The 13,064-nt window shown below is 37.9% G+C and overlaps 1 protein-coding gene across 1 annotated transcript in view; it reads right to left on the bottom strand.

Annotated features, from left to right (window-relative positions):
- Window positions 1–13,064, bottom strand: part of usp54a (ubiquitin specific peptidase 54a) — a 95,283-nt gene that overhangs the window by 31,236 nt on the left and 50,983 nt on the right. Inside the window, 9 exon segments of the mRNA XM_051959564.1 lie at window positions 1,977–2,017; window positions 2,020–2,125; window positions 2,216–2,362; window positions 2,456–2,558; window positions 4,290–4,372; window positions 7,739–7,852; window positions 7,941–8,033; window positions 8,035–8,076; window positions 8,162–8,254. Of these exon segments, the coding sequence (XP_051815524.1) occupies window positions 1,977–2,017; window positions 2,020–2,125; window positions 2,216–2,362; window positions 2,456–2,558; window positions 4,290–4,372; window positions 7,739–7,852; window positions 7,941–8,033; window positions 8,035–8,076; window positions 8,162–8,254 (822 nt within the window).

Genomic DNA, 13,064 nt, shown 5'->3' on the forward strand with positions numbered 1-13,064 from the left:
AAATATAAGAATTAAAAAGAAGAATAAAAAATGTGCCAAATGGAAACATCAATAACAGGTGAACCACAAAAATGGGAAAATATAAACAAAATATCTACAAAAAGCAAGTAAATAAAAAGTGTGGAACTATAAACAACAAATAACTAAACAATTAAATAAAGTGAGTATAAATGAGTAAATAAAAATCTGTGACTGTAACATAAATAAACAAATAAAATGGCATTGATTGAATAAGTAAATGTAAACACAGATTAAAGCACATAGAAGTTTTAAAAACGAAATATAAAATTAAAATAATAAATAACTTAAAAAAAAGCACCTAAAACTAAACTGAAAACACAAACAGAAAAAAATGAAAAAAGTTTTAAAAAAAAAATGTAGAAATAAATATAATACAACCTATAGAAGTAAATTAAATCTAAAGATGAACATTTTAAAAATTAGTAAATAAAAATGTGAGAATGTAAACATAAAACAAAAAATAAGCAAATGAAAAATATGAAAAATTTAAATACAGATAAATACAAGAATTTGCAAAATTTGACCAAAAGTAAGTATAAATAAGCAACTAAACCAAAAAGTGTGAAAATGTAAACAAAAATACATAGAAAAGTAAGTAAATAAATGCAGAATGGTAACAGAACAAAATAAAAGAAAGAATAACTAAATTAAAGAATGTGGATACATAAACATAATGATTTAACCCTTTAAGCTTCAGTGTACCGTCGGCGGTACACCTACTAATTTGCATAGGAATTTCAAGAATGTCCGACGGCTGCAAACACGATTATACAAACACTATACGCTGATGGAAAGCTTAGATTCTCATGAATCCGCCGGTATAAACCACTTTCAGATGCGATTACTACAGCGGGTGAGAAAAACACATTTGTCCGACAAAAACAAATATTCATCCATCCGTTCTCTATACACGGCTTCAACGCACACAGCGCGACTCACATTTCCGGGTTTATTATTACACACAAAAAAAAAGATTCCACAAAAAACGGCCAAAATCCAACCTTTTACATCCAGACAACACAAGCCAGTAAACTATTTTATCCAAAACATGTCCTGAAGTCGGTATAAAATCCGGTCATTTTCAAGGAAATGCACCTCACGATGCCCGTCCAATATTCCCTGTATTTTTCGTAATTTTTTTTATTTAAAAATAGAATATTAGCGATTTTTTGTACTGAAAACGGCTGGAATTGACTGAAGCTTAAAGGGTTAAAGAATAAACAATGTTGAAAATGTAAACAGAAATAACTAAAATAATAACCAAATTAAAATGTGGGATTGTAAATGTAAATAAAAGAAAAAATAACTCAATAAAAAGTGCAGGAATATAAACAAGCGAACAAAAAATGTGACAATGTTAACAAAAATACCTAAAAAAAGAAGCAAATAACAAACGTGTAACTCAAACTGAACAAAACAAAAGAAAGATTAACTAAATAAAAAAGGGAACATAAATAAAAGAATAAGCGATCGACAAATGTGGAAATGTAAAGATAAATAAAAGAATAAATCAGGAAATAAAAAACATGGAAATGTAAACAGAATCAACAAAAAAGATATGTAAGTAAATAAAAAATATGCAAATACAAACATAAATAAAAAAATAATTATTTTATTTGATTTTTGTCTAATTTCTAGACTTGTGAAATGTATTTGCTGAACAAAATATAGTAGTATACCAAAAACAGGCAAATGGTGATTGTTGTTAGAAAGATCAATGTCTAAAGTAAAACAAATATAAAATGTTAAAATACTAAAATAAATACGTCAAGATTTAAGTTATTACATGTGGACCAAAAAAAGTTTTAAGTGGTTAAATTTAAGTGAAAGTTTTGGTCTCTGGGCTAATTATAGACTGAATAAAGCATTTTATCGTATTAGATTTTTCAGTGTACCTAGTTTAAACAAAATTTTAAATTTGCTGGTTTAACCACTCCATATGACAGTGAACTTACCTCCTTGACATGTGCGTCATCGAAGTACATCCATCGACGATCTTTGTCTGGAAAAAGAAGGTGGAGTAATGTTTGCCGTAGTAACACACCATGCCAACAAGGTAGAGCTCTGACTGACGAGCTTTCTCTTCCGTCACCCTGTAAAACAGCTGCAGAGAGACCAAGACTTCAGCTCCTCAACTATACACTAATGCTTATCAATCAATCAATAAATCAATCAGTCAGCTGCTGCTACTCACGTCCCCCAGACGCAGGCAGGTTCCCAGGGTGTGGATGACGTCCTCAGCCAGGTCTGAGTGGTCTGAGTCCCACACCAGGCCGATGGTGATTATCTCTGGACTGTTGAGGAGGACTCGAGCCATCCGGAGCTGCTGACCACACTGACTCTGAGGAAGAAGAGGCAGAGGAAGATGTCTGTTACACCTGAGAGGCTGGAGTCAGTGAATGTCAGGTGTGCATATGTTTTTATCATGTCTTACCGGACAGCTGCGCAGGTCTCCCATACTGGCGTTTCGCAGCAGCTCCCCGAACATACCGGGAGTCGCTTTCTCCCTCGACTCCAGCATCTTCACTGCCTGGTTACTGAGAAAGAGCAGGAAGAGGACTGTATTTGTTTAGATGACTGCTATCTTGTTGAGGCTAACATTACCTTCAATGTAATAATTGTGACATAATAACTAAAATTATCATCAATGTTACTTTCAGCCCAACACTACATAACTTTGAATTAGGCTGACATAGCAAATAAAATTAGCAACATAGCAACTAAATCAGTCATTTTTAGACAAATATTACAGCTTAAGTTATCTTGCTTAGGCTAACATTAGCTTCTTTAGGCAAACATTACAGTTAACATTATCATATTAAGACTAAAAAAAGATTATCTGTAGAAAAACTGTAGAAAATAGCAGCTTATGTTGTCTTATTTAAGCTAGCATTAGCTTCATTAGACTAACATAGCAACTAATATCTTATTCTGCTAGGAAAAAGGCTAACTTTAACTTTACTAAATTAGCAGCAGTTGTGATTTTAAGCTTAACATACTAGCTTGTGTTATCTTGTTTAAGTTAATGTTATCTTGCTAAGGCTAATATTACCATTGTTTTAACAACATTGTGGTCAACAAGCTTGTCTTGGCTAAAATAGTAGCAATGTTATCTTTTTGAGGTTAAAGCAGCAAGTTAACTTTATCTTTAGGATAACAGCAGATTATGTTATCTTGTTTAGGCAAATTTGATTTTGCTTACACTAACATTAGCTTGTTTAGTCTAATGAAGTGGGTTATGTCTTATTTCGGCAGAAGTAGCAGCTAACATTTTTCGAGATTAAGTTATCTGGTTTAGGCTAATGCTATCTTGTGTAGACTAAGATTAGCTTTGTTCAGCTAACAGAGTAGTTACCCTTACCTTGTTTAGACTAACATAGAAGCTAATGTTATTTTTAAAGTAACGTATATAACTTATATAATAGGTTTATTATACTTGTTTAGACTCATGCTATCTCTTACATAGGTCAACAGTAGCTTGTATAGGCTAATGAGCAGATAATGATCTCTTATTTAGGCTAAAAGAGCAGCAAACATCTGTTGGCTAATGTAGTAGGTTATGTTACCTTGTTTAGGCTAATGTTATCTTGTTTAGGTTAAGATTACACATATAGGCTAATGTAGCAGGTAATATCTCACTTAGGCTAAAGCAGCAGCTAATATTATCTTTATGCAAACATTCCAGCTTACAGTTTATTGCTGAGGCTAAAGCGGCAGGTAATGTTATCTTTAGCTTAGGTTGTCTTGTTTAGGAGAACATTTGCTTCCTATGGACACATAGCAGTCAGTGTTACCTTATTTAGATCTAAACAATGGCTAACATATTTTTATAACAGCCTAACTGACTCTAAGCTAACAGGCCAGTGGTTCATTTAGAAGTTGTAGGGAGGTTTGAGTTCCTTTCACTGACATACCTGAACTCGCAGAGTTATAATGACCTGCAGAGACACAATCACCTGTAGGAGAACATGGCTGGATGAAATAACCTGGCAGCACATCTTGTGGGATCCAATGGAATCACTATATGTGTGTGCAGGAAAAACACCTCAAGAGTCGTGATAAAGACAGCGATTAGCCAGTTCCGTGGTGACCCTGGCATGTTACCTAGCGATAGGAGTGGGGAGGGGTGTGGCCTTAACCTTACCTCGAGTGATACAGGAGCTAAAACATAGAGCCTCAACACAGAGACACACACATTTGGACTTGTGTCTTTGTGAGGACCCTAAAACCAATCCCAAGCTGAACTAAGTGCACAAACGAAGACTCACCACAGGGAGGTGTGGAGATGTAGTGGACCATCTGAAATGAAGGGCAGAGGGTCCGAGGACGCTCCACAGCTGCTGCAAACACACTGACACACGACACGAAGGTAAATGCCACATCTGATACTTTACTCTTTAATTTATCAAGCTCAGAGATAAAACTCCACAATATCTCAGTATGAAGACTGTTTCTGAAGATATTTACGAGTTTAAGGCATTTTTCATTATCTATGTAGACAAAAAAATGCCCCACATTTTGGACAACAGGTTCCAGATTTTAAAGATCAAGTCTGTCTCTTGAATTTTCACCATGCGCCCAAATAAAACACACAGGTTTTGCTTGCTGTAGCCTTTTATGCTGCTCATACTGGACATTAAATCTCTGAACCCCAAAACCAAATTTGAATTTGAGTGTGAAGTCATGATACTTCATCACACTCAATTTAGTCTTAATATTTTTTAAAAAAAAATTACTATAAATAAACCATTAGCTCAAAACAGATTTCGTCAAAACCAAAAAACTGTGTGTTTCTCTGTACAACCATGAAGCCACTCGTGACTCAGATGCAACCAACAGACGCGTGGCATAAATTCTGAGAATTTTCACCTGAATGCAGACTATGTTCACACAGAGCAGATAAGAGACAAGTGTGAAAACAAAGCATTGGACATGTTGATTCCAGTTTGTTTTTTTGTTTTTTTCATTTTGTAACATAAAAATAACACATGAAATGAAACTGTCTTGACATAATATTTCTGGTTCTCTCCTGTTAGTCGTGGCTGCTCTGGTTCCATAAAGGTGTAGGACTTTATATTGCAGTGAAAATTGGGCCCGAAGTGAGTGAAAATGTAAAGGTAATTCCAGAATTGGAGCACATTTTACGTTCTCACCCATGCAATTTGAAATAATCCATGTAACAAAATACTAAAACATGCAGTTGTGTAATTTTACTTGTCCTAAAGACCAAATCCAAAAAAAGGAGAAAAGAATGTTTTGAAAATATTTTTAAATATCAAGTAAGTCTGAAATCCCCTAAAATGCCATTTTTCTCTTGTCCCACCCCTCTGCTGACCAAATTGAAATGTCAAAACAGTTATAATGGAAATTAAATCACCTTTTTGGTATTATTTTTTAATTGATGCATCTAGTAATTGTGGATTTTTTAATCAACATAATATTGAAATAACAATTATTATGCATGGAATGTGTCCAGCAACAACCCTGGTAGAATAACATTTTTAGCTGGTAGAAGAAGAAGAAAACATTGAATAACATGAACGCTGGAACTAACAGTTTTCCAAGAGAATGGGTAAAGCAAAGCTATGTCTTCTATTTTTTTATATTTTCATTACAATGTCAGCCTTGATTGAATGTCCCACTCTACATATGCAACCCTGTTATGCACATTATCAGGATAAGACTTTTTTTTTTAAACTTTTTTACTTTTTTCTTTACTGTTTTCCATCAATAGGTTTTGTCTTGGTCTTGGTCAGCAGTAACAGCTAGCTAAATATCTAGCTTCTACTCTTTAGAAAAAAACTAACATCAGCATGGATTAGCAACCCTGTTACTGTGATTTAAGTAGGGTTAGCAAACAGCAAATAAAACATGGAATAAAAATGCTATTATTGATGTGTAAGCTGAGCTAATCAAGTCTTTGATAGTTTATTACCTATTTTTGATGAATATGTAGCAGAAAGTGTGCAAAGAGTTGCAGCTTCTATTTTTAACATTTTTTCAGTGTAAGAAATGAGGGACCAAGTCCAAGGTCCTCATTCGGTGTTATTATTCCGCCAAGGAACGGTGAGTTATGTGACGATTGGCGTATGTTTGTCTGTGAATCTGTCTGTGCGAAGCATTACTCAAAAACGAACGGATCTGGATGAAATCTTCAGGGAAACTCAGAAATGACACAAGGATCAAGTGATTACATTTGGCACTGATGCAGTTATAATCTGGATCCATGGCTTTGTTCGAGATTTCCCATTGGGAGATATTGCTGCTGGCACAGTGTCGCTGTAACCATGAAAGTGAACACTGTCAGTTACCTGCTGATGATCACATGATAGCAATCCTACTACAAATTGACTGTGATTTATCAGTTGGAAATCATACAAGGAACAAATGATAAAACTGTGGGGTGTTTCTGAGTCCCATCAATTCCTGTCGCCCGCTACATATTTAGAGCACGATGTAGCAAACTTTGTCTTTGTCATGTCAAGAAACCTCGTCTTAGAGAAAACACTTCCTGTGCTACTGGAATGGTGACAAAATAAAAGCCTGTAGTATTCAAAATAAAAGCCTTTAGGGAACGGTTATTTTAACACTAGCAAAACAAAGGCTTGCCAAAATTGATGGCTTGATCAACGAACCTTTACAAAGGTAATTTACATGCAATTCAGTATAAGACATAACGTGCACATGCATAACACATGGCTGTGCTCAGCACAAAGTCATTTTTTATTGAAAATTTCATCCGTCGGAATGATAGGTCAACTGAGCAGCCTTGTGGGAGTACTTCGCTCTCTGAGTGCTTTTCTTGCTTACGAGTTTTTGTTGTGCTAACACTGGTTTGACTGTTGGCTTAACACAGATTTGAAAATATGTGGCCCCCTGAAAATTTTACAGTTTGGTGTTTTACTGATAATCCAGAGCTGTTTTTTCTTCTTCAATCTAAATTAATGGTTCTAGATGGTGTTTCCTGTATCTTGTTGCAGCAGGGAGTACGTCAGCGGCTGACTGGGTCAATATCTAATTGAGGGACTTTTGAAGTCTATGGGATAATCTTGCATACATTTTATTAAAGTTAAAATAAAAATAATGTTTTTATGTTCATTGTGATCATCTTTTTACAATCACTTCTTAAGAAAAAAAGACTGGATATCACAAAAACGTCAATAATAACCGAATTTAATAAACACCAAACAATAATAAAATGAGCTTATTCAAAAATGAACTGATTCTGTTCTTGTTAGATAATCATGACAGATATTTCCGTTTTGGGCAATACATCAAATTTTTTATGAAAATAAATTGTATTCAGTGTCTGATAAATCACTTTCAACTAAATTACCCATGACAAAACACCTCTCAAAGAAGTGTGTTAATTCCAGATCACATGATCTGCTCCACATGATGTCATCTCCTCCTGAAGAAAAGACTGGCAAGACTCCAAGGCTTTCCGAGTTATTTAATATAAAGTGGTGTGGGAGTCAAGTGTGGATTTATCGCATGTCAGCAGGTTTACTACAATATCTTTAGAAATAAGTTTCAATTTCAGTTTTTACTCAATTGTATATATGATATGTAGAAGAATCTTTCTGTAACATGATATGTGATGGTTGGTTATAGGCGGCCATTGTTGATTTTAGGCCTGAAAACAGCAAAATGTCAACTATGATAACCCGTCAACTATGTTACAAAAAGTCCCGCAATCATATATTGACCTACTTACCTGTTCAAACAGCGTCATGGCAAATTTCTGATGGGGGATGCAGTGTCTGGCTGTGCAGATATCTTCTTTAGTCTCATCTGCGATGTGGAAGTGGATCCTCATCAGGATGTTTTCCTGCACAAACACAGAACAGCAGTGAGGACCTGGATGATCAGTAAACCGCGGTGATGTCACTTCCTGCAGTGTGTGTGTGTCATCATACAAAGCACTCTGCGGCGTCATCCATGATGCCGAGCTGGAACCTCTGCTCATCCTGGAAGGTTTTGGCGAGCGCGCTGCGAAGAGCGTCGGATGGGTAAGACTTTCTCGCTGCTGTACTGAAACTGAGCGAAGATACTCTGAGGAAGACAGACACACTGTGAGGTCAGACACAGGAGGATGATGCAGAGTTAGCTGCAGATTTTCAGCCGGACTGGTTCTCACCTTCAGAGCACAGAAGATGCATGAGTCCTCCATGCACTTGTGAGTGGTCAGCTGACGGAAACTGCGACGGAAGATGTCGAGATGCCACAAGACCTGAGAGACATAAACACAATAACACATCAGGTCACTAAAGACAAAAAGAAAGATTAGGGGTGCACGATAACTATCGGGCCGATAACAGGAAATAATGACGTAATTCTGATAAGTCCGAGTCATGACGAAAAGCCCCGATAACATATATATTTTTGTCAGCAATGGCAGTGCCTCACTCCCACTATGAGACCTGAATGGCCTGCAGTGAATGCTGCGTTCATGTGATGTCGGCATAATCAGAAAATCTCTTTCTCACTGAGAAAAATCAAGAATACCCCCTCATGTCAGAAAACAACTTGTTAACTCGGTCATAATTTTGGTAGTTGCTGACTTAAATTGATATCCGCACTTTTTTTCCACGTTACATATAAAAAATAGAAATATGATCTTAAAAAAGTCGAAAGAACGATAGCAAACGAGGGAACGGGGGAATTTACGTTACAGCTTGAATGCAGCATGCAGCAGCGTGCTTACGAAAACAAAGAACATGGCGTCGATTGTGTGGGACTTCTTCAAAGTTCCGAAGAAGACAGTTCGCTGGTTTACTTGTAACAATGTTCCAAGCGAGTTCCACGAGGAGGGAGAACTAGCACTAGCTTTAATACTTCGAATCTGATCAGCCACCTGAAACATAACCACCGCTTCGACGGAGTTTTGAAAGCGTATGAGGATGCCCGGGCTGCTAAAGATGCTAACGTTAGCAACTTAGAGCCACCCGCAAAGAAGCCACCGGGACTTCGACACATCGGCGAGGCTTTCGAAAAATCCAAGAGGTTTTCCAAAGATGACCCACGGGGCTAAGGCTATTGAAGATTTAATCATGGACATGATGGCGCTTGATGACCAGCCCTTCACTCTCGTCGAGGACAGAGCCTTTTCCCATCTGATTAATCACTTGGAGCCACGGTTTACATTGCCGAGCCACCGCTACTTTTCTGATGTGTGCCTTCCAGCTAAGTATGATGCGATTGCCAAATGTATTCACACTTTGATTGATAACAACGTGAAAGACATGAGCTTCACCATGGATATATGGACTTGTGATGTCAGCCCTGTAAGCATGATGAGTCTGACCACGCAGTGGATAAATACAGACTTTAAAATGTACAGAGCGGTGTTGCACTCTCAGGAGCTGCCTGGATCACACACAGGTATAATGATTCAACAGACTTTTGAAGCTATGCTACAGCGGTGGAATATTAAGAAGGAGATGGTGCATGTTGTCTTAGGAGATAATGCTCGTAATATGGAAAAGGCAATGAATGAGGGTGGTGTTGCAAGCCTGGGCTGCATGGCCCACTCTTTACAACTTGCAGTGAACGAGGCTGTGTTAAGTCAAGGAGCTGTGTCTGACTGTGTTGCCACTGGGCGCAAGATTGTTGGACACTTTAGCATGGGTGGAGTGAAAAATTTGGTTTTTACTGAACTTTGCGGCCGGGGTTCAGGGGCCGCTGACGAAAAAATCAATATACTAAAGCTATGAAATGCTTTTTCCTTGTATTTCCTGGGATATACTTACAGTTACTAGAGTTCTTTCCAGTGGTGACTTCTTAGAATGAGTATAAAAAATGTACAACATTCACTGAACTCTCTTCAGTGTTTTTGCTTCTTGCTGAAGAACTGAAAGATGCTTGGCTGGCCAGCCTTTCTTTTCAGCTGCTGGTGTCTGTCTGTTTCACTTTGCTCCTTGTGTGCTTCCTGTTCAGGAAGGCAAACTACAAAATGGTTTGGCTCCCACACCTCTTTGGGCAATGTTCGGCCAAAAATGCACAAGTCCGGATCTTGGCATCAACCAAGGAGTCCACTTTTGACAGAGGACAATGCACTGGAGATGCAGCTGGAAGGGTTGATGTGTGTTTCAGGGCGTCGAGCCTCTCCACATGGACAGTTTCAATACTGTGGCTCGCAATCGACTTCTTCCCATTGTTCCTGTAGGCGATCTTCTTTGAACACAGATTACACCATGCCTGCACCCGGTTCTACACATTTTCGAAGCCACATACGGAATGGGTGATCTTTCTTGTCTGTCTCATCAAGCCATTCATTTCTCCACTTATTCTTCTTCAACTCTGCATCGATTTCACGAGCTCTAGCTGTCTCAGTAAGCTGAAGAAACATGTTTGTATCGTATACACACGCGTGCAAAGCAAAAGATGGCGGCTCATCGCGATTGTAGACTGACCGGAAGTGCCGTAAAATGCCGGAAAGCGGTACATGTATTTACGCATACCTGCCAACTTTTGAAACCTGAAAAGCCTAGTAGCCAGCTGGGGTCCAGGGGCCGCAGGCCCCAGTAGGTCCAGGACAAAGTCCTGGTGGGTGGTTCAGAGGGGGCAAAGCCCCCCGACGCCAAATGATTTTTAGCATTAAATCAACTTAGAATGTGGCTAAGAATCATGTTTCCATGTTACTTAAACTGTCAATTCATAAATGCTGATGGAAAAGATCAAGGACAAACTTAATAATATATAGCCTTTCAAAATGTTCCTTTGATTTGACAGGTACTAAATTCAAAATATCACAGGCATCCAGATCACATTTTTCAATATTGTGATGACATTTCTCATTCTAATAAACAATTTTTTGATGTTTCATTTATCATAAAGTCATTAGGAAATATTACCTACTTCTGTTCATGAAAAGCTGTTTGGAAGTTATAACTTGAATCCTTACACCCAATAACAACATTATTGACTCATCAAAAATACCTCACTGTATGTAAAATAAGTCTTGTCATTTCAAAGCCTAACATTCACAAAGAGTCTGCACACATCAACAGTAGAGTCAGCACATTTTTCACAACTAGACCAGGCAGTTACTATGAACTGAAGTAGTCTCTTCTTATCAGATGAGTCTCGACTCTCAAGCATCATTATTTTCCATGGTGCATCTCTTGGCTTTCTTCAGTTGTTCTTTTGAATGGGACACACTGTGGCACTTGTTACCTGAAGCGGCTCAATTAATTAATTGCCTTTAACTTAAAATCTGTGTTACCGACCCGATTCTGCCGGCCGCTGAACCGTGGTTGGGCAGCCTCGGGTAGCGCTAGCGCACTAAGCTAAGCACGCTAGCGCTAAAACTTATCTTTAAGTTTTTTATTGTATTGTTATCATCGTGGTGCATTTCGCTCTGCCTCCGTTTTCACACTCGTGTCTGCAACACACACACACACACACACAGCTGCAGCACTCTTCCTCACGTCACACACACACACACACTCTCTCTCTCACACACACACACCGTAACCTGCCTAGGTTAAAGGAGAGCAGGCTCGGCATACAACAGCTGCATCATACGCATTTTTTTCGTGTTTTCCATGATGATTGTGTGTGCATGAAGCGCAGAATGATTGATCTGAAGAATTTAGTGTGTGTTTGATTTAATTCGAACAGTGTCAATGGTCCACTGTGAAAAAATCCGTATTTTGATTAATAAAAACGTAACCCGGAGTGGGATCATGAAAACCGTAATCATTGTCGCAAAACAAAAGTTATCGAGTCGCACATCATATACGTGTTGAAGTGGAGTGTAAAAAAAAAAGGACATCTGGTTTTACGGAAATTCCGTAAATTTACGGCAATCTCCCATCCATGCTTTAGACAGTCTCAAGTAGCGTCCTCTGCCCTGAGGAAGTTACAAGAGCGGCTGCAGGTGCCACAAACACGACTCCAACAAGACATACCTACGCGATGGAATAGCACTTTTTACATGCTCAAGAGTCTAGTGGCACAGAAGCAAGCTATTGCAGCATATGCAGTTGAATACCATTTGCCCGCAACCCTCAGCGCCCACCAATGGACCCTGGTCGAAAACATCCTGACCATCCTCGATCCATGTGAACAGCTGACCAGGAACATCAGCAAGGCCACAGCCACAGCTGCAGACGTTATCCCCTCCATCCAAGCCTTGACGCGTCTGTTTGCTTAAGCAAACGCTAGTACTTAAAAGTACTAGCGTTTCATGATATTTTCCCCATCTACTCCGACTGCTCATACAAATGCAAACACATTTCAAGGTGACGTTTCCAGACTCACCACATGTAAAGCGTTCACTCGTGCCATTTAGATACGTTCATCTCACAGTTCAACAAAAGAATGAGAACAACAAAAAACAAACAAACAACTGATGCTCCACATCAAACAGTAGACGTCCCAATGAAACGGAATCAGACGTTTATTCCTGTTAGTGTGGTTCATCGTTCTGAGCATGGTCATTTGTGTTTGTTAACATTTCTAAACAACTTAAATCAGAAAGAAAGCTTGAATTATCAAACTAAATGTGGGAAATGATTCACCAACAGTCTGGTTTCAGCTTATTGTAGCTCTAATAAATCCTGTTTTGAAAATGATTTGACTTCACACATCAACTGGTTCTACTGTTTTATTTGCCTGTTACTGTGTCTCTCTTGAAGCTGACATCACTTAGGTAAATAAAGGTTAAATAAAATTGTAAAAAATAAGCCACGTTTGCATCATTAAATGCCTTGTTTCGTCCAAAACCTTTCACTTATTTTCATACAAAAGTTAGAAAAGAAGCAAATTCTTAAATTTTAGAACACAAAACCATCAAATATTCTGTATTTTCTTTCTTAATTGATTAGCAAAATAGCGTTTTCATTTAAACCAACTGCCATTGCTTCCAAAAACTCCAATCCTTCAGTAGATGTTTGATGAAAAAGAGATTTTATATCACTTCAATAACTTCAAATTGAACAGTAATTAATCATGAAATACTAAAACAAAACATTTTCCTGCTACCTTTCAACATTCGATACCTCAGCAGGCAAGAGAACCAACTCAAGAAAGTGAAA

The sequence above is a fragment of the Acanthochromis polyacanthus genome, chromosome 15 (assembly GCF_021347895.1).
Source record: "Acanthochromis polyacanthus isolate Apoly-LR-REF ecotype Palm Island chromosome 15, KAUST_Apoly_ChrSc, whole genome shotgun sequence".
NCBI classification, from domain to species: domain Eukaryota; kingdom Metazoa; phylum Chordata; class Actinopteri; family Pomacentridae; genus Acanthochromis; species Acanthochromis polyacanthus.